The 22277-nt window shown below is 34.5% G+C and overlaps 2 protein-coding genes across 2 annotated transcripts; one reads left to right on the forward strand and one right to left on the reverse strand.

Annotated features, from left to right (window-relative positions):
• Window positions 1-5751: 5751 nt before the first annotated feature.
• On the forward strand, window positions 5752-9055 carry LOC128391219 (uncharacterized). The gene is made up of 3 exons (XM_053351068.1): window positions 5752-5889; window positions 6246-6431; window positions 7040-9055. The coding sequence occupies exons 1-3, from the start codon at window positions 5752-5754 to the stop codon at window positions 9053-9055; spliced, it is 2340 nt and encodes a 779-aa protein (XP_053207043.1).
• A 7333-nt stretch (window positions 9056-16388) lies between these two features.
• Window positions 16389-17502, reverse strand: LOC128391225 (baculoviral IAP repeat-containing protein 2-like). Its single transcript, XM_053351076.1, is given in 4 exon segments — window positions 16389-16680; window positions 16682-16897; window positions 17081-17088; window positions 17156-17502. Coding segments are annotated over 4 exon segments (846 nt in total). The 5' UTR covers window positions 17486-17502.
• Window positions 17503-22277: the final 4775 nt, after the last annotated feature.

Here is a 22277-nt window from a genome sequence, read left to right on the forward strand (position 1 = left end):
AACCGTCAATTATTATTGCTTATACACCGAAAATGACTTGGATCGATCTTTTTGTCCAAATTGGTTCCGTGCTCGGTACTTGGTTTGGTTTCTCAATTCTGATCCATATTCCAAAAGTATCTAAATTTTTAGTTTATCATTTTCATTCGTGTGTTACATGTTCAAAGTGTTACAAATCTCGAAGAAAAATTAAAGGCTTACCACAAAAACGATCACTTGATTCAAAACTATCTTTAAGTTGGCCGAAAAAAAATCAACAATTAAAATCTCGTAACCATCCAATTCGTTATTTATCGCCAAGGCGAATCCCGGCGAAAAGGACGTGATATGTTCAAGAGACAAATTCATTTCAATTTGTTTAATTTACATCTTGAACGAGGAAATTAATCATTCAGAGTAACAAAGAGTCAAAATTATAAATTGTAACGTTTTTTCTGGTTACAATTGGTTCATTTGACAAACTAATGTCAAAGTAAACTTGTGAATAAATATTGACGAGGAAATACGAGTACCAATACTTACGTTTCTATGGTTTTAACAATATCATCCGATGAAAATTAGCATAATAAAGTTCCTCTAAAGTTTTACTTACATGTTGGGTGATAAAAACTCGGATAGAAAAGAGTAATTGTTTGTTAAGAGTTTGAACTTCTAAAAAAATAAACCTGATTAAATTAAAACTCTGGGACCCTCAAAGAAAATGATATACAATCATGTAAAAAAGGATAAGTTTTGGGTCAATTTTATACATTTAGAAGAGTGAATTTACTTGAGAAAGTTCCAATTGAATTGTTTGAATGCATCTAGCCATCCGAATTGATCGGGTATCAGTTATTACAATCGAGCTATTCTATTAAACATTGAATTCAATTTATTAATTTGTGGTTAATCAATCATCATCATGAACTTCATGGTTCTCAAAGCTCTTTTCATCGCCATGTTCTGTTTCGTTAGTTTTTCCGCTGGTGATTCCCACTTCATCTCTGGTCGTGGAGTAGAATATCTAGTGCGATCTAAGCGACAATTGTCACCTGATAGAGGACCCGCTCCCCAAAAACCAGTCGACAAAACAGCACCAATTAGGACAGAATAATCTTTTCAATTATGTCTATTAGATTATTCGCTAAACAATTGTAATGGTGCTCGTGGTGATTGAAGTGACCTAACTTACTTTGTACTTTGTTCCATAACGATGTATCATAGAGATTAAGACACAAGAGATTTACTGACCATTTATTATCGAAAATTCGTAAAATAAAATAAGTTTTCATTCTTAATAACTATCGTTTCTATTCCTTTGAAACCCAAGAACGATATTTCTCACATTTTAAAAAGCATACGGTTGATACCAATGTGAGGAGTTCTGAATGGATTCAAACTAAGGTACAAATTGAGGCTGAACCAGCCGTTTTTTGGTAATTTATAAGTAACTATGTTATTGGTACCTTACAACCATCTACGTGGAATTATCATTAATTTAGTTGAAAAAAATCAGCAATCAAAATCTTTTAACCTTCCAATTCGTTATTAATCACCAAGGCGAATCCTGGTAACGAAAGAGAACGTGATAAGTTAAAGAGACGTTCTCTTGATAAAATGGTTTTGTCTTAAATAGAATTCTATCTTAGTAGTAAGATGTGTCTAAACGTTAAAAAGGGAGGAGCTTAATGTTGTTAGGGGTGATGAATGAAAGTATAGGTGAATACCAAATGTTAATGAAGGAAAAAAGCTTAAAAAAGCTAAAGGCTAAGTTTTAAAAGAAAAGTGCAAGATTGTTAAGCCAATGGAAAAGTTAAAATAAAGAAAAGTGATTAAGTTCCAAAGGATTATAATCAAATTAAGGTAAGTTAAGAACCCGAAAAAGAAAAAGAAAAGACAATTAAAGTTTTAATTTTCAAATTTAATTTTTATTTGAAGGAAGAAGTTATAATTGAAGACGCTTGGGACACTGAATGAGCTCGAAAGAGTCATATGTGCGCGCTTCTTACAGGGGAGAAGTGAATAACTTGAGGGATGATAGGGAGAGTTCGGGTTGGGGTTTTCTTGATGGGGAGGAGTGGAGGGAACAGGTGAAGCCGGTGAATGATGATGATGGAGATGACTCGATCCCAATCTCTGAGTGATCAGACTGTGGACCAGTCACTCTCATGGGTGGAGATGGAGGAAAGGATGACATTGGGCCAAGGGAAGAGGAGATAGAGTCAAGGGTGATGGAGACAGAGGATCGGTGATGGTGGAGTAGTTGGGGTCGGTCATGGTCGAGTCAAGGGTGATGGTCGAGTCAAGAGTGATGGTCGAGTCAATGGTGATGGTGGTCGTGGATGCTGGTTCTGGTTCAGGTTCGGGTTCAGGTTCGGGTTCAGGTTCAGCTGCTGAGGTTGGATCCTGACCATAAAAGTCAATCATCTGATCCGGTGCTTCCACCAGATAAGATGAGGCTGCAGCTGGATCCCCATTCTCATCAATTGAGACACGAAGAGAGTTGAGGAGGTTGATCACCTCGGCCAAGGGAACAGACCCTTGCAGACTGTATGGGTCTGCAAGGGCTGCCCTTCTAGTGGCGTCGAGGGATCGAAGAGCCACGACCGAAGGAGCATAATGGTGGCTTAGTGGTGGTGAAGGAGAGACTGGAGCGGCAGCAGGAGCTATCGGGCCAAAGAGGTCGGCAGGTAGCCGAAGACATGATGAGGAAGCAAGATTGGAGGTGATGGAGGTAGAGAAGACATATTGAGAGCGAGAGAGTATAAGAGAGTAAGAGTAAGAGAGTAAGAGTAAGAGTAAGAGAGTGAGAGTAAGAGTAAGAGCAAGAGCAAGAGCAAGAGATAGATGAATACTGACAATCTTTACTGTTCAAGATTGGGTTTTATACTCAGAAATGCTCACCTTAAACCACCTCTTGTCTTCCATCTCACTCGTAGAGCTCCCTTTCCTATCTCCCTCCCATAGTAAAGCAAAAAGACTCTCTCTCACTTGTTAGTACAGTGGAAGCTGAAGTATCATCTTCATCTTATAATCTGTTTTAAGTTAATCTCTTTACTAGAAGAATGAAAAAAGAGAAAATTGGAAGAGATAAACTTTTTAAAAATAATCTTTTTAAGAAAGTTAATCTTCTCGAAATTAATCTTTTCAGAGTTAATCTTTTTTAAACCTAATCTATTGAAAAGCAGTGAAATGTATTGAAAGCAATGAAAGTGAATGGGAGTTAATCTTTTTCTATTGAAATGTACTGAAGTCATAGAAACAATCATCTTTATCATCATTCAGCATTTACTGCATGCTATTTACTATAGTATATTCAGTTTACTTTCAACATTCAAAACAATCACAACAATTAACAATCAACAGAATCAACAGAATCAACAACAATCAACAATCAACAATTAACAATCAACAACAATTAACAATCAACAACAATTAACAATCAACAACAATTAACAATCAACAACAATTAACAATCAACAACAATCACAACAATTAACAATCAACAACAATTAACAATCAACAACAATCAACAATCAACAACAATTAACAATCAACAATCAACAATCAACACAATCAACACAATCAACACAATCACAACAATTAACAATCAACAACAATCAACAATCAACAGAATCAACAATCAACACAATCAACACAATCAACACAATCAACACAATCACAACAATTAACAATCAACAACAATTAACAACAATCAACAATCAACAATCAACAGAATCAACAATTAACAATCAACACAACAATCAACAATTAACAATTAACAATTAACAATCAACACAACAGTAACCATAGTAACCCGTAACCATAGCAACCACACCAACATTCAAAAGGTAAAAAAAGTCTCCACCCCCTTTTCTTTTTCTTATTTTTCTCTATCTAAGTTACCATTAAGGTTCTATGGGTTTAATTTTCCCGCCTTTTTTTCAATCTCAAAAAATTTTCGGCTGCAAGTCCAACTCACTGCGCTGATTAATATAGGCTAGCAAAGTTATAATGAAACTTTTTTTTCAAGCGACTTAGTTTTTAACTTAGAAATTTACCATGTATTCTCTATGGGGAATTTTGCATGTATTCTCTATGGGGAATTTTGCATGTATTCTCTATGGGGAATTTTACATGTATTGTCTATGGGGGATTTTACATGTTAGTTTTTTTTTTCCTAATATTAACACTTTTCTTTATCACCAGTTAACATGGACTTAACACGAGCCTTCCAAATTCTAAATGAGGAAATGGAGCAAGAATACGATGAAATCTGCAGAAGATTTGTGATTCCAGATAACCAAAATTGCGCTGATTCGATAAACCATGGACTTGATGCTTGTATGGAATGTGATGAAGACGACGAGATATGTAAAAACTACTATGTTAAAAACGATGAAGAAGAACTAGATATGTATATGGAAAATCAAGACGATGATGACATATGTATCAACTTAGGGATAGAAGGTGAAACAGAAGCAGAGGAGGTTAGTATGTTAGATTTATCAGCTACTGGTGTGATTAATGAAATAGCGACAGGACAAATCCTTTCTCAATCAATTCAGAAGCAACCGGATGCTATTTATTATACTGATAACCATTCTAGCAGTTCTGGTTCTACATCTCTTGTACACTCTTGTGCTTCCAATGAACAATATGATGTCGGTCACTCATCTCAAGATATAGCGCAATCAACTCATCGCTCTTCATCGTCTTCTACTTCAAGCTCATGTTCAACTTGCAACTCTTCACAGTCTTCGTCTTTCTCTTCAAGCTCATGTTCAACTTGCGATACATGTTCAACACCTCTTCACAGTCTTCGTCTTTCTCTTCAAGCTCATGTTCAACTTGATACATGTTCAACTTGCAACTCTTCACAGTCTTCGTCTTTCTCTTCAAGCTCATGTTCAACTTGCGATACATGTTCAACACAACTCTTCACAGTCTTCGTCTTTCTCTTCAAGCTCATGTTCAACTTGCGATACATGTTCAACTTGCAACTCTTCACAGTCTTCGTCTTTCTCTTCAAGCTCATGTTCAACTTGCGATACATGTTCAACTTGCAACTCTTCACAGTCTTCGTCTTTCTTCAAGCTCATATTCAACTTGCAACTCTTCACAGTCTTCGTCTTTCTGTTCAAGCTCATGTTCAACTTGATACATGTTCAACTTAACTCTTCACAGTCTTCGTCTTTCTCTTCAACACTCAAGACTTCCAGATCTAAACAAGATTTTTCTCAACAGGGAGGTGGTCAAGGTGATGATTCTATTCTTCATTCAAGACCAAGGGAAAGAGAAATAGAGTTTGAGATTGTAGATGAACAGCCATGGAGAACAAATGCGAACTTCCATTCAATGACCAAACTTCTTCGCGCTAGGCTCAACAACAACTGCTCGTCCGGTGTTGATATTTCGCGCTTATCGCACGCAATAGATACAGCCTATGAAAGATTTGTTTCCAAACTGATAGAAGATGCCAATTCAAATGACAGGATCTTTATAACATTTCGTAATCCGCAAGAAAACCGTGAACTTTATGTCTCATTCCTCAAGAAAAACTTCAATCCACAGGAGTTTCTTGATAGAGCCTATACTAGCACAATCAGCAGGAAATTTCCTAGATGATGGAGTTTTGAAATAAAAGTTCAAATAGTCAAGTCCATTTCAGGAGGAGCAAGGGCAAGGGTTTCGAAACTCTTATCAGGCGCTGAGAGAGCACAAAAGAGAAGTGTTTTCTTGATTACAAATGATGACTACAAGTGTGGATACATGGCTATTGCTGCTGGGAAAGCTTACGTCGATGAAGTTATATGTAAAGACAATAAACAATTCTGGGATAGCTTAAGACGATCTAAAAATAAACAAGTTGCTCTAGCCGCAAATTTATTCATGAACATGCAAGTAGATGTTAGTTCACCATTGGACATACAGAAAATTTCCGAGATTCAAAGCTTACTACCATCTTATCAAATTGTCGTTATTGATCAAAGACACAATTGAAACTGTTTTCCGGCACTGATGTTGAACATAAAATTGTTTTAGAATACAGCGAACCACCACACTTCAACCTCATCACATCAATAACTGGGTACATGGACTGTGACTATTTTTGTTTCAATTGTTGGGCTAAAACCAGCAAAGATACACATTATTGTAAAGGATCATGTAAAAAATGTCGTTCAGTTAAGGCATGTGTATTCATCCAAAGAATTACTTGCAGTGAGTGTAATGTTGATTTGAATTCTCAACACTGCTTTGATCAGCATAAACAGAATGGTGTTTGTGGTCGCATTAGAAAATGTTTTACCTGCTGGGTTCAATATGACACAACAGCAGGTGATCATGTTTGTGATGTTTATACTTGCAATTTCTGTGATGTAGGCTACCGTGCAAGCCCACACTACTGTCATGTCAAACCAGCAAACCTCGAACATCTCATCGACGATGACGTAAAACCATGGATATTAATTTGTTATGACATAGAATCAATGCAGATCACCAAGACAGACAATACAAATATCCTGACACATCAGCCAAATTTGTTGATAAGCAGGACAATGTGCACATCATGTACTGATGAAAAAACTTTAGTAAGGAACCTTAGAGATTGTGAAATGTGTGGTGATGAAGAACATGTATGGTATGGAACAGAGTGTGTCGAACAATTTTGTAATTATCTCTATGATAAGATGCTTCCTCGAACTGCAGCTGAAGATGACTCAAGAACCGCCATCCAGATAAAGGTTATTGCACATAATCAAAGAGGATATGATGGTCATTTCATTATGCAAGACTTTTTCAAAAGGAAATTTTTACTAGTCCCAAATGTCATCATGTCTGGGTCAAAAATTCTTTACTCACAGATGGAGAATATAAAGTTCATTGACTCTTTGAGTTTGTTTATGCAGCCTCTTTCATCCCTCTGCAAATCCTTTAACATCAAAGAAATGAAGAAGGGATATTTTCCACATAAGTTCAACACACCAGAAAATCAGCATTATGTTGGAGTGTTTCCAGCTATCGATTTTTATGACCCACTCTCCTCAAACCGACGCAGAAGGCTGAACTTGAAAAATGGTATTATGAGACTATAAAGACTGACCCAGTATTCAATTTTAAGACTGAGATTATTGAATACTGCAGATCAGATGTCCTCATACTTCAAACAGCAATTATGCGTTTCATTGACTTGTTTAAATCGATCACTGGACTTAACCCAATAACTAGAAGTTTCACGTTAGCTTCAGTAGCGATGGAGGTCTTTAGAGCTCGCATGCTTCCAGCATTTACCCTTGGAGTCACTCCTCTTTCAGGATATGCTGAGAGAAAACAGTCGACTAAAGGCGCTGCGTGGTTAGATTTAATGCAAAAAGATCTTCGAACAAAAATCAGAAGAGAATGGAGGCTTGGACCTTTTTACGCAGACGGATTTATTCCAAGTAATAATACTGTATTTGAATTTTGGGGATGTTATTACCATGGATGTCCTGCATGCTACCCGGATAGGTCAACGATAGTTACAATGAATGACGAAGAACTAACGGTTGAATCATTATACCAAAGAGTCTTGCTCAAAAAAGAATATTATCAGCATAGAGGTTATCTTCTTCATGAGATCTGGGAACACGAGTTTGATGAGAGAGAAAGATATACCAGCTCTCGTATCTCATACTACAATCAGATAAAACAAGTAGGGTCAATAAATATCCGCGAAAGCTTTTATGGGGGTAGAACAAATAACATCAAGTTCTTTCATCAATGCAGTTCAGATGAAGTAATCAGATATTTAGATTTCACATCATTATATCCATTCGTCTTGCGTGAATATGACTATCCACTCGGACATCCTTTCCTCATCCAAGAAGATTTTCGAGATATCGGGAGTTACTTTGGATTCATCAAATGTAAAGTACTTCCACCTACCAAGCTAAACATTGGGGTCCTGCCGATGAGAATATCCAAGAAGTTATTATTTCCCTTGTGTATGAAGTGTGCAGTCGAAAACATTCAAACATCATGCACACATTCACCTGAGGAGAGAGTTATGACAAGCACTTGGACTAGCATCGAACTCCAAGAAGCTGTTAAATATGGCTATAAAATCATGAAGATCTATCAAGTTCTCAATTATCGGAAGACTCCACATTCAGGTACACTTTTTTCAGAGTATGTAAAAATGTGGCTCAAAATAAAACAAGAGTCTAGTGATTGGCCTTCATGGGTTACCAATGAATTCGATAAACAAAAATACATCAATGACTACAAAGCAGCTGAAGGTGTTGAGTTGGATCCAAATTCTATCGAGAAGAATCCTGGAAGGCGAAGCATCGCAAAGCTTATGTTGAACAGTTTTTGGGGTAAACTAGCGCAAACTGCAAATTTACCGAAAACAAGCTTTGTAAGAAACTACGCTGATCTATGGGGTATCGTTTCTGATGAGCAAAATGAGATTCTGGGTATGCATGAACCTTCTGAAGAAGTTATTATGCTGCAACATCGTTTTATTGAGTCAGCTAAGGAGAAAATTTCGCCTGGAAAGACTAATATTGCAGTCGCTAGTTTTGTCACAGCATACGCACGTAGAGAGCTTTTTCGTTTGATACAACGTATCGAGTCACATCGACAAGGTAGAGTTCTCTATTTTGACACCGATTCAGTTGTGTTTGTAGAGAAAACTGGTGATCCGAAAATTCAATGCGGAGACTATCTTGGTCAATTGACAGATGAGATTGAACCTGGCTGGAAATGTAATCTTTTTGTTTCATTAGGCCCAAAAAACTATGCATACCAAGTCATAAACTCTCAAGAAGATACTAAAAGTATAATAAAAGTAAAAGGGATACGACTCACATCCAAGGCATTAGACATCATAACTACACAGAAACTTCTTGAAATGGCGCATTCTTACATAGGAGGTGACCAACAAAGAGTTAACATAACACAAAGTAACATCGTATCAGACAAGTTTACACATACAGTTGAAACACGGAATTTTGAGAAAATCTACAGGGCAGTCTCCGAAAAAAGACGAATAATTGGTAATGATACACGCCCTTTTGGCTATGTAGATTGATTTTTTAAAAACTCTAAATAAAAAAGAATAAAAATTATTATTTGCGTTAAACTTTTATTTATAGAAAGACTATAATCTGTCTGAAAAAGCAAGATAAAAGGTCAAATTAGGATTCATATGCATGTATTTAGATAGGTTTAACATGTATAATGAGGCGTGTCTTTGTTTCACAAAAGGCAGATGAGAGGGAAAAAGAGGCGTTGAAAAAGTATAAGAAAGCACAACTAAAGATTGAAAAGGGCGTTTTCATTGCTAAAGAAAACTGGTTTTACATCTATTTTTGCGCATGTTTGAAATTATTTCCATCAAGTGGTATAAAAGAAGAGTCTTGTCACAGTATTTTTATTTTCAGTCTAACTCTCCAACTGATAACATCAATTTTTTCTAGAAAAAACAACAAACAAAAAAACTACATCATCGAAATGGATTTCTCAAAATTTTCAGTACCTGTCTCAAAAACTAATGGTGAAGCTTCTGAAAAATACATCAGAAAGCCAACCCCATTTGTTAAAATAAACTCAAAGTCAGGTGACTACACAAGATTCACCTTAACTGATACCTCGTTCAGGTTCAAAATTGACGAAAAATGGTACAACTCAATCATTGCTTATCTCGCTGCTAACAAGGATCTTAAAAAGATCGAATTCAATGATATTCTCACTGCTTATTTAGCCAAGTTCCGGGCATGTTGGGAGTTGAAACGCCTATTAATTGCTACAGGTAACACTATCCTAATATATTGCGATGCAGAAGATAAAACATTATCTTGTGGATTCGATCAAGATGACACAAATGCTGATATGCACACAACTGGACAGGTAAAACCTTCTTGGATACGTTTTGATGCAATTAAGATGTGAACTCAAGGAGGACTGGAAGGTAGAAAATCTGTCTGGAGATGGTAACGTCATCAAACGAAAAACCAATGAATAATTTTCATAATATATATAAAGAATAACAAAAAAGTTTTGATGTAACAACTTTCATTTATAAAATTATTCAATTAAAATAAAATGGTTTCAGAAAATAACTCATTTTACTTTTATTCACCCTTTCACGTGTATGGTTGCAGGCCCAACATCAAGTGGGAAGACTGTAATTAAGTCTTTAATTGATAATCATAGATTCACATTTTCGAAACTTAAGTCAAATCCTAAGATTGTATGGTGTCATGGGCAAATGCAGGAAAGCTATAGTGAGAGCGACAGTATAATTGAATATCACGAAGGTTTGATTGAAGATCCTAGTAATTATGATTTGATTGTTGTTGATGATCTTATGAATGAACTAGGAGGAGATAATAGACTTCTAAATTTATTTACTAAAGGTAGTCATCATCTCCACATAAGTGTTATATTCATAGTACAAAACATTTTCCACCAGGGTAAACACATGCGCGGAATAAGCTTGAATTGTCAATACTTGGTACTGATGAAAAATCCTAGAGACAAATCACAAATACACTGCTTAGCTAGACAAATATATCCAACCAAGAGCGCAAGACTGATAAAAGCGTATGAAGATGCAACTAAGCAACCATTCAGCTATTTAAAGATTGATCTTACACCAAGAACTCCAGATCATTTGCGAGTTCAGACCAACATAGTTCGAAAGGAAGCCAAACATAACATCATCATTTATGAAATATGATTTCACAAGAATTATCCGACTGTTTACCCATTATTCACCTCTACATGAAGTTGAAAGGGAAAAAGCTACGACAGGACTTTCTAGCAGACCAATTCAAACAGGACTCAAAATATATAAAGCAATCCATGAGATCGTTATGAATGTTGTACACCAGAATCTACCTCTTCCTGATGACGTTAAACCAAAGTTACGAAGACACAAGCGCAATAGTTGATTTCATCCATGACAAAAATAAAAGAGACATAAAAAACATCTGATACAATCTGGTGGATATCTACACTATCTTATTCCTGCTGCTATACAATTGATAGACACAATAATATCCAATGGAAGTAATAAAGAAAACTTACCAAATGAATGATACTGAGACCTCTCAATTACCAATGAAAGGTTCAGGAATTGTAACAGCTAAAACTTCGAGTGATAAAATAAAATTGATTACTCATATAGCTTTGAAATTTGCATTACGTAATTATTATGACGCCAATAATAGGCTGTTATTCAACGATAAGGTCATTGCTGATAGTGATTTAATTGATCTTTTAGGCTCCCTCACAAACCAGAGTAAACTTCCTAAATACATAAATGAATTTTATTTTACTAAAAATGTGATGTTGATTCTTCGCTGATAAAAAATGATAAAATCAGAAGAAAACTCAAGCATATGGCAATTAGTAAAACTGATTATCCTCCTGATCAAATTTTCGAACCAATTGTGTTAACAGACATACAAAGAAATGGTGATTTCTATGTAAAGAAGTTGGAAGAAAACCTCAAACAAAAACCGAGGAAAAAACTACAAAAAACTCCGAACAAAAAAGCCAAAGCCAAAGCTGAACCTGAAGTTATTATCCAGCTGATAAACAATATAGGAAAAGAATATACAACCTCAGATCATATGGAAATTGGACAATCCCAGGAAATACTTTCCAACATCTATTACCAACCGAATAATCCAGCAGGTTTTGCTTCGTCATTAAAACTTTTCAATGCCGCTAAGAAAGAGATTCCTAGTCTAACACATGAGCAGGTTAAGAGATGGTTAAAAGTCAACTTACTTACACTCTACACGCGCAAGCTAGAAGAAAGTTCAAGAAACCCTATTATCGTTAGCAAAATAGATGAACAATGGGAGGCTGATCTTGTTGAAATGCAAGAATTTTCACGCCAGAATAATGGCCAGAAATATATCTTAACAGTAATTGACTGTTTCAGCAAATATGCTTGGGCGCGGGCACTTTCTAATAAATCAGCAAAGTCCATTTCGGATGCTTTCAAAGATATTCTATCTACACGAACACCTGCTGCTTTACGAACTGATAAGGGAAAGGAATTTATTAACAAAACATTTCAAGATCTTCTTTCATCAAAAAATATCAGATATTATTCATCGAACAATCCTGATATAAAATGTGCTATAGTTGAACGATTTAATAGAACACTGAAAACTCGAATGTTTCGATATTTCACTTCAAAGGGACGAGAAAATTTATTGATGTATTACATGAGCTAATGATTGCCTATAATGGAAGTTTGCATAGATCAATTGGCATGGCACCGAAAGATGTAAATGATGAAAACTCGAACTCCATTTTCGAAAAACTTTATGGAAAAAATCATTACGAGAAATTTATCAGGAACACCCTCATACATAAGATTGATGTTGGATGAAGTGCGAATGAAGTATAAGTTAGGACCGTTTGAAAAGGATTCTACCGAATTGGAGTGATCATGTATACAAAATTTCATCGGTGGATAGAACAAATAAAAAAGCAATTTTCACACTAGATGGTTATGATGGAACCAAAATAGAGAATAGAAAATTTTATGAGGAAGAGTTACAGAAAGTCCATGCAGAGGTACATCGTATTGAGAAAATATTGAAAAGACGATTATATAAAGGAAAGCCACAATACTTTGTTAAATGGTTAGGATATTCTGCAACTTACAATTCATGGATAGATGCACAAGCGATAACAACAATATCACAATAATGAATGCTGAAATGTTTACGTTTACCATGCAAATTGTAACGCTTTTTTGTGTTGTTATTGCCTCACTTCTCAATCTTTCTCTTGGGATGGGAGATCAAAAGTTATGGCTGACTTTGCTTACAATGTCTCTAGGATGTATACTCCAACTCCAAATTCTCCAAAAAATTCCTTGATGAGCCGTAATGCAAGTGAAAGTGATATAAAGCGCTCAATAAATATTTGATCAATTAAATTTTTTGTTTTAAAGAAAATGCCTAATTCGTTTTATGTTTCACTTCCTAGTAATGTCTTTACTTATGAAAAAATAAAATTTCTGATTATATAACATATCTTCCTAAACCATTGAATTTGTCTGATGATTATCATGTTCTAACAGAGTTATCGTACACTAAAGTTGGTATAATGTTCAACAAAACTCATTATTCACACTTCATGACACTAGATCAATCATTTTACAAAAACCGGGTATAGCTCCAGGTGGTATAAGAACATCCATGATTTGATAAAAGCTATTAACGATAAAATTGAGTTTTATTCGAACAAGATAAATACTTACAACCTAAATTAGTTCTAGATGAACACAGTCGAAAGGTGGAAATGAAATTTGGCCGTACTAGTGACGGAGTACCGATGCTAGTTTATTTAGGAAATGAATTAGAGGAAATGCTCGGTTTTCTAATGAAAACTCAATGAATATGTTGGATGAGAATGTTTCTATCGTGCCATTAATAGGCGATAAATACATAAGATTGCAGAGTAAAAGCCCTGAAAGACTATTTGATATGAAGGAGAATTCATTCTTTAATGGTTTATAGTGATATTGTATCACATTCAATCGTTGGAAATACACAAGCTAATTTTTTACGATCTGCCAGGATAGACGATCGTGACGAATTCGGATCTGACATAAATTTAATCTTTCAAAAACCATATTATTTTCCTGTTAATTCAAATTTCATTGATAAAATAAGAATTAATATAAAGGATGATACAGGAAATCCTATAGAATTTCAATTTGGAAGAGTTTCGGTGACTTTACACTTTAGAAAAACATGGAAAGCTATTATTTAGAACAAGCAGGTAATGGAACTGCAATTCAATCTTTCTCAGGAGTACGTTATCAACGAGGCGGTGGCTTTTTCAGTAGACTTTTTACTAGTAAGGTTTTACCAATATTACGTTATCTTGGAGACAAAGCCCTGGACACTGGAAAGGCTATTTTGAATGATGTCAAAACTTCTGCGACCAATAGAATCATCGATACTGTTCAAGAAGTAGCTCAAGAGGCTATAAAAAGAAAAGTGGGAAATGAAGATGGTCAGTCCGGCTCAGGTATAAAAAGGAGAAAGTTGACAAAAAGATCTTACATAGCTGATTATAATTTTTTAAAATGACCACTCAAAGCAAATATTCGAAAGAAGCTGTCCTTTCTGAATTGGATCTTTTTACGATACCACCTGTTCAGAAATCTATTGAGAGAAGCTATGAAGTACAATACAGACCAATATCATCTCTCGACTCTACAAAAATAATAGAGTTTTCAATTCCTACATCTAAGGATGAGTATATTCTTCTTCATGAAACATATTTTTATGTGAAAATTCAACTTAAAATCCGAAAAGCAGACGATTCTGCGTTAACTATTCAAGACTGGGAAACTGTAACACCAGTAAATAATTTACTTCATTCTATGATAAAACAAGTTGAGCTTGAAATTGGAGGGAAAGAGGTTACCATGTCTAATTCAACATACGCTTACCGAGCCTATATTGAAAACATGCTAGGCTTCTCCGCTGATGCTAAAAACTCGCACTTGTCGAGTTGTTTGTGGATGGAGAATGCAATAAGGAGACGATCATTTTTCACTCCGAGAAGTTTTGCAGATGGTAGCAGTAAAGAAGTTGATCTTTATGGACGGCTACATTTTGATATGACATTTCAAGGCAAGGCTATACTTGGAGGTAAAGATATTAAAGTAAGAATCCTTACACGATCCTTCATTCTTCATGCAATGAGGATAGAGTAAGCGATGTTGCAATGGTGATTAAAGATGCATGTCTATACGTGCATAAAATGAAGGCTACACCTCAATTAACAAACGCACACTCAAAAGCTCTGGCTATTGCGCCTGCATGTTACCCTATTTCAAGGGTTGATTTACGACAAGCCTCTATCCATGCAAACTCTCTTGATGCGGTTCTATAATATTATAACTGGACAACTCCTCGAAGATTATTCTTATTAATGGTTAAAATACAGCATTTAATGGTTCTAAGTCTCAAGATCCATTCCACTTTGACCATTTTAATGTTTCACATGCAGCTTGTTACGTTGATGGTGTTCAATTCCGACAAATGCGTATCAACCGACTTCAAAATCAATTATGTGTACGAGAGTACTCTGGCCTATTTCAAGCAATGAATATGAACTCAACTGATACAACAGTAAATATTACTAGGAAGATTTCATGGGAGGAAAACAATTTCGCCTTTAACTTTGCACCAGACCTGTCACATGGACCTGGTATGACTGGACATATTAACCCTATTAAAAGAGGCTCGTTGAGAGTTCAATTGAGATTTTCTGAACCATTAAGAGAAACAATAACTGTACTTCTTTATTGCGAGTTTGACAATATTATTGAAATAGATTTAGAACGTAATGCTGTAACTGATTTCAAATAAAAGTAATGTTTGATTATGAAATAAAGAAAGCTCTTTGTTCTTACGATAAATTCATAGGATGTTTTGCGCGAGATAAAATACCTTCAATAGTTGAGTATCCATCATTTATTATCGTCAATACTGACAAGTCATCTGCTCCTGGAACGCATTGTTGCTATGAGATTTACATCGAATGAATGTGAATATTTTGATTCATTTGGTTTACTCCATTGCATCAGGAAATGATAAATGCTATCGGGTCGCGTAAAATGTTGTGGAATGGCCGTTGTTTACAACACCCTTCTTCACGAACATGTGGAGAGTTTTGTATAGCATTTGTAAAGTTTCGCTCTCTGAAATTTTCATTCATAAAATTTATCAAGTATTTTTCTGCTGATACAAAATCTAATGATAAAACAGTAAAAAGTATAAGTTCGGATGATTGGAATACAAGTTTTCAGTTGCATAACAAAAATGGATGAGTACACTTGCCCACGGGTTACAAACATGGTGGTCGCCTTCTCTCTACCTTTTGAGATAGATCTAAAACAGCTGATAAATATTTATCCTCAAACTGATTACCGACCTAAACGATTCAATGGTGCTATCATTAAGACGAAAATAAATTGTTTACTAGTATTCCGAAATGGAAAGATTAATGTCGTCGGAAATAAGAGAATTGAGGATGCTGAAGATGCTGTTGATGAATTGTGTTTAAAATTGCATAAGAAAAAAGAATATACAAGAAGAATAGTTAATATCGTTGCTACTTGTGCATTAGGTCATCCAATTGTGTTGAATGATCTAGCAAACAATGGAGACTTTGAATATAACCCTGAAATATACCCAGCTGCTTACTATAATATCGGTAAAGCTAAAATATCGGTTTTTCATACAGGAAAAATAATTTTCACTGGCTTTTCAGATTTTACAGATATTGTGAATTCTTTTGATGAAGTTCATTTGCTAATAAAAATGATTTGATATTTTATAAGAAAACAGTTTATTTAATTAATCAATTTCATTCTATATATGAGAGATACTTGATTTACAAATTGGACAATCGTCAAGCTGTGTCGCACAATCGATGCAAGAGATAGCGTGATCACATGGTGCGAATACTGTACCGATTTCTTTGTCGAGACATATCTTGCAAGTGTATCTGTCCTTATCATCAGTGGGTTGTGGTAGCTCTGTAAGGGGAGTAACTGTATCTGTTGGGGAGTTGATATCATCTACGAACATCTGTCCTCGCTTCAAATATAGATAACTACATTTAGGGAAGTAATATGCATGGACAGCCCATGCATTATCTCCTCTCCCAATTTGAGATTGTTCCATTGCAGTTGAAACATCTGGTGTGATCGTATACTCTAGTGTAAAAGAATCCGGCCTCTGCAAGTTCTTTGGGTGTTATTATCTCATTGATCGGCCAATTTGAGAAAGTTTCAGTCCGACTTTGTAGTGTTCTAAACTGAAGGTTCAGCGGCTTAAAGTATCGTCGTCGATTGGATGATTCTGAAAATGATACCAGCCTATTTCTTGTTATACGCCTAGATACTCTAGGAAAACGTCAGTTCGTTCTTTCGATTGCTGGAAATTGTTAGAATTTTCATTTCTGTTAGGATGTTAGAGATACCAGTGACATTATCATTGTTTTGTGGTCTTGGGTAGTCATCAACTACATCTTCTCCCTCAATTTGGTTAAATATAATCACTCGATCCTCTGCAGTGTTATTAGAATGAAGGATTATTATTCTGTACTATCCTTGATTCTTCATTTCATAATTAACCATGACTCTTAGAGGCGTGTTTTCCTGTAGAACAACAGTTGATATAGATCTTGGTATATTACCACAAGGAAGACCTTGGATGAAAGGACAATCTGATGAATGAAGACGATGTTCAATCCAGTGTAAATCTTGCCAGATTGAGGCGTGGTAGAGGTATCCACAGAAAAAACATTTAACCTGTCGCGATATTCCTGTAAAGTAAAAACCATCGCGCGCTAGCTCCGTTCGGTATGAAATCTCCGTGCCCCACGCTGATTGGAAAAAGCTTTCATATCGAGCTTGCTCGGAAGCATAAGTACTTGCATTGTTGCTTGAGTCTGTTATATTCATTTTAGTAGAAAAAAGAAAGAAACTTCAGATGTGACAGAATTTTGAAATGAAAGTGAATACTCGTCAATACAAACATTTGCTTTTTATTCGAGTTCGGTCTCCCTATCTCACTCTCTATAGATGTGCGCACTATCAATTGTATTTTTCATTGCGCATGTGTGATTTGGCTTGCAAAGTTGCTTCTGACCCCTACCCCCTAACAACATTAAGCTCCTCCCTTTTTAACGTTTAGACACATCTTACTACTTATCTTGATTATTTATTAAGTTCTGCCCTACTGAAAACACAAAATTATAAATAGTAAATGAAATGTTAGGCTATTCTACCTTTTGCAGAAATGTATCGAAAGGATATGAAATAATTATGAAATACAATGAATAATTGTCATTTATTTTCTTAAACCAACCAATTATTATCAAAAAGAAAAGATTAAAAATATTAATTTTTTTCTTATGAGTATTAATACAAAACTATTGATCGTCACAATCATCAGCATTATTGCATTATAGTGGTGATTAAATCAAGGAGACTTGATTGTTAGTTGAGGGAAAATAGATTAACCGGAAACTGGTAAACCAATCAATTGATTATTGGATAAAGAAAAGAAATTTTTTGAATATTCATTATTTTCCCAAAGGAAATTTTGATTGTAATAGTTACAATTAGAAAAGAAAATGTTAATTTTTCAGCTCTACGCTTGGACTTTGGAAAAATTTGCGAAAAGCAACATGGTTTATGTACTTTGCTTTGATTCTCATTTAGACTAATTCTTTTTTTTCTTCTCCTGTCAATTAACTTTTAGATTTTCTCATGATTATCGTAATATAATTGACTGTGCATCTCACTCAGGGCGTAGGTTGGATATTACCCATGGGTGCGGTTGAATGGGCTGAGTTTCTGTTATTCTCATGTCACTGAAACTTTGGGCGTTCATATGAAGATCTCGACTCATTAAGAGTACGTGATCTCTTTTTCTTTCACCATTTCGAACCAATTTGTGTGATAATCGAGATCGAAAAATGTTAAAGTCTTAACATTGATGCAACAATCGATTTACTATCAATTTACATTAATCACTGGTTTACTCATCTATTGATACTTATTATTAACCCAAAGATTAGATTATGTGGTCAAGTGTGAACAAAAGTCCATCATCACGATCAATTATGATTAAATTTCAATGTTTGGGTGAAAAGAATCTACTTGTATTAATGATTATCAATCGTGATACAAAGTAAATTATGTTAATTTGATTGATTAGTGTACTCACCCAATTCTCTGTATGTTAATTGATCAAGGAAACAGAATATTATTCTGAGTCTTATTCGCTGTTAGCTGAATGGTTTGCTTATTGAACGCCATTATCCTGTTGTCCACTGTTGATTGTTTGAGCAGTGGACAACAAGAGAAAGGTGAACAATTCACAATATCAACAGGGAAACATGATTAAAGGTACGAAACTTTTACAGGTAAAATCAGATTAGATATAAAGGAAACGGAAGGGATGAAATATGATAGAAATGATGGAAAATAAATCCAGATACAAAGAGAGATTAAAGCTGGTCAAGTTAGAGATGTGAATGTTAGATGGATAGTAATTAGAATCAGAGAAGAGCTGATTGAAATTGTGAGGAAAATTTTTAGATTTGTTGTCGACTCGATGATGTGACGAGTCGAAATGACCCTTGCAAGGAGATGGACACTTGAATTTTGAGAGAAAAACAAAGAGTATGAGAGAGTCTCATTGTCATTAAAAGTGAATGTAAAAAATTGAGTGAGAAAGATAAAAGTGAAAAGAAGATAAGTGAGCGAGAGAGCAAGAGAGCCATTCGAGTGATTTGTTTGTATCTTTCTCAAAGTTAAACTTATCAAATTGCCATGGAAACAAATGAAAGTATCCAAAATAATTAGCATCTTCACTGGACCTTAAATTAGACTCATCACAAATAACATCATTGGGTAACCGGCCTTTACCTTTTCTCCCTTTCATCCATTTATCTTCTTCCATTACTCTCTCTCTCTCTCTCTCTCTCTCTCTCTGTCTAAAAGGAATTAATTGATAACCATTAACAAACTGGAGCTTTGATTTTACTTTTTGTATTGAAAAATGGACCGGAAATTTTGGTTACTATGAATGGTCAACAAAAATGAATGGTCATTATTATTACTCACCATGAAGATAGACCAATGGTACTCTCTTGATTGGTGTTTTAATTATCCATTTTATTTCTGGTCTGATTATTTCCATGACTTGATTATCAGCTGAAAATACTAATATTCTTGACTGTTGGTTAATCAAATAGGATTTTCTTCCAAGAATCAACCAGCATGACGATACATTGGAAGAGGAAAAATGTTCGTGGTGATTTTTTCATCTCGTCCGGAAACAAGTCATGTTTATATGAGCAAATTTATGGATATTGAATGTTCCTGGTTATGGTAACTTGAATGATGAACATCATGAACCTGATTCTAGATTAAGTTCAACTTGTGTATTTCCCTAGAAAATCATTAATATTATCTTGAATCCATTGGCAACAATTGTCCTGAGGTTGACTGGTGATCCAAACTGATCCCTTATCCTTTTTAGAATCCATTAATTAACCTATCAACATCATTTTGGAACATTTTCTAGCAACAATTAACATCAACAATCTAATCAAGGTAAGACTATTGTAGAAAATATTCCCCATAAAAGATACAAAGTTTACTGTTGTTTATCAATCGAAACAATTATTTTTTTTATGCAGAATCAAATTTATCTTTCATCTCAACAGGATATTGAGAGATGTTGATTATGAAGGACAATTGAAAGAATGGCACATTGAGAGACATCTCTCTATCGATATTGATTAGTTAATCATTGTGATCAATTATCTCCTCATAACCACTATTGTCATTGGTGATCATTATCATCACCAGTGTACTTGAATATTCAAAAAAGATGAGCCAAGTGTGACCATAAACGACTGTGGGAAGGGATAAGGTTGATAAGAGGACCGGTCATTTGGAGGAGAAGACACAATTAAATATATTGACGAGGATGATAAATAATAAAATGTACACTTTATACATAATAATATTACTAATGATTATGGTTAACAAGAAAACTCTGAACAGTTTATCATCTTTATCTCCCATGTGAATGATGGAGAAATTCAAAGGAATATCGGGAGAAAGAGAGATAAAATCTTTCATCCATGTAGAAAAAAACTCGAAAACCGTGATGATAATTGTGATGAGGATAATTACCAATGACAAGAAGTTTAAATTGTAATATTATGGATTAATAAAGTATAATAACAACAGGGAATCAGCATTTTAACTATTCCATCCCCTGAACAATATATTATTATCATGGTTGTTGATCTTTATGAGATAAACTGTTCATTTAAACCATAAATTCTGATAAAAGATCACATTTATTAGCAATACTTGAGCTATTAATCGATGCTTTGAATTCAATGATTCACTTTGTTTTTAATATCATGACAATCGCTGCTTTTGCTTAACGACAACTTTCATTACAATTTGTTAAATTTACATTTTGAACGAGGAAATTAATCATTCAAAGTAACAAAGAGTAAAAAATTACAAATTTTAACCTTTTTTTCTGGTTACAATTGATTCATTTGACAATTTAATGTCAACTAAAACTTGTGAATAAATATTGACAAGGAAATACGAGTACCAATACCTACGTTTCTATGGTTTTAACAATATCATCCGATGAAAATTAGCATAATAAAATTCCCCTAAAGTTTCACTTACATGTTGAGTGATAAAAACTCGAATAGAAATGAGTAATTGTTTGTTAAGAGTTCGAACCTCTAAAAAATAAACCTGATTAAATTGAAACTAAGACCACAAAGCAAATGATAAAAAAGTATAAGTTTTGGTTTTTATTTTTATATATCTTTAAAGCGAATTTACTTGTGAGTTTCAATTTAATTTTCGATATTATCATGTTTCAATCTCTTTTCGGCTTTAATCTTTATGATGTTCTATTCCGTGCTGTTTCATCTGCACGGAATGATAAGCAAATAAAGATAACTTTTGATATCTAATCAGTTGACCATTTTAAGACTACATCACTTAAACTAGTGGACAGACTTATCATCATATCTTTGGGTTAACTGTATCTCTCATTGATTATATTCAACTGCGTGAATGATTTAGAAAGTGGTTGCAAACTCAAAGTCTTTGACTGTATGTAATATCTTTTTTGCAATTGATGCTATTTTACTATTTCATTAATCAATCGAGAATTGGGTTTGATAAGATGGTTAGAGTTTATTTCTATCCGTAAATTTCGGTTTGATATAATATCGAAAGAAAAATATTGATGTTCGAATTGAGAAGAAATTTCATTCATAAAATTGTTGTCAGTTTTTCTTTCACCAAGTTGATGGTGGGAAAGAAAGGATTGTTCAATTGATGACAATTGAATAATCAGTTGATTGTCTCTTCATGAGAATTCACTTGCTGTTTAATATTAACTTTATTTCTTCTTGATGATTGAAAATATTAATCTCTTTTTCTAACTGATATGTATTGTTACTCGAAGACCTTCTAGCCTTTCGTGACTTGACTCGATTTCATGGTGACACGGAAAAAAACATGAACGATGATCCAGAATTTCAGATAGGTTGGAATATCAACTTGAAATTAGTTCTAATTCTTGGAATGATACTAATCTAAATTGACCAGCAAAAAGATGAATCCAATGTATTAATACATCTAAATGAAGTGAAATCGATTTGATTGTAACCAACCATGAACAATTATCTCA

This window comes from Panonychus citri, unplaced genomic scaffold (genome assembly GCF_014898815.1).
Source record: "Panonychus citri isolate SS breed McGregor unplaced genomic scaffold, ASM1489881v1 Contig00134, whole genome shotgun sequence".
Taxonomy (NCBI): Eukaryota; Metazoa; Arthropoda; class Arachnida; order Trombidiformes; family Tetranychidae; genus Panonychus; species Panonychus citri.

What these genes read in the sequence shown, in the direction of transcription:
- LOC128391219 (XM_053351068.1), top strand. Translation starts at nt 5,752, where the DNA reads ATGGCTATTGCTGCTGGGAAAGCTTACGTCGATGAAGTTATATGTAAA. An exon ending in TCATGAACATGCAAGTAGAT is followed by an intron (nt 5,890 to 6,245) that starts GTTAGTTCACCA and finishes TGCTTTGATCAG; the next exon opens with CATAAACAGAATGGTGTTTG. An exon ending in AACATCTCATCGACGATGAC is followed by an intron (nt 6,432 to 7,039) that starts GTAAAACCATGG and finishes AAACCGACGCAG; the next exon opens with AAGGCTGAACTTGAAAAATG.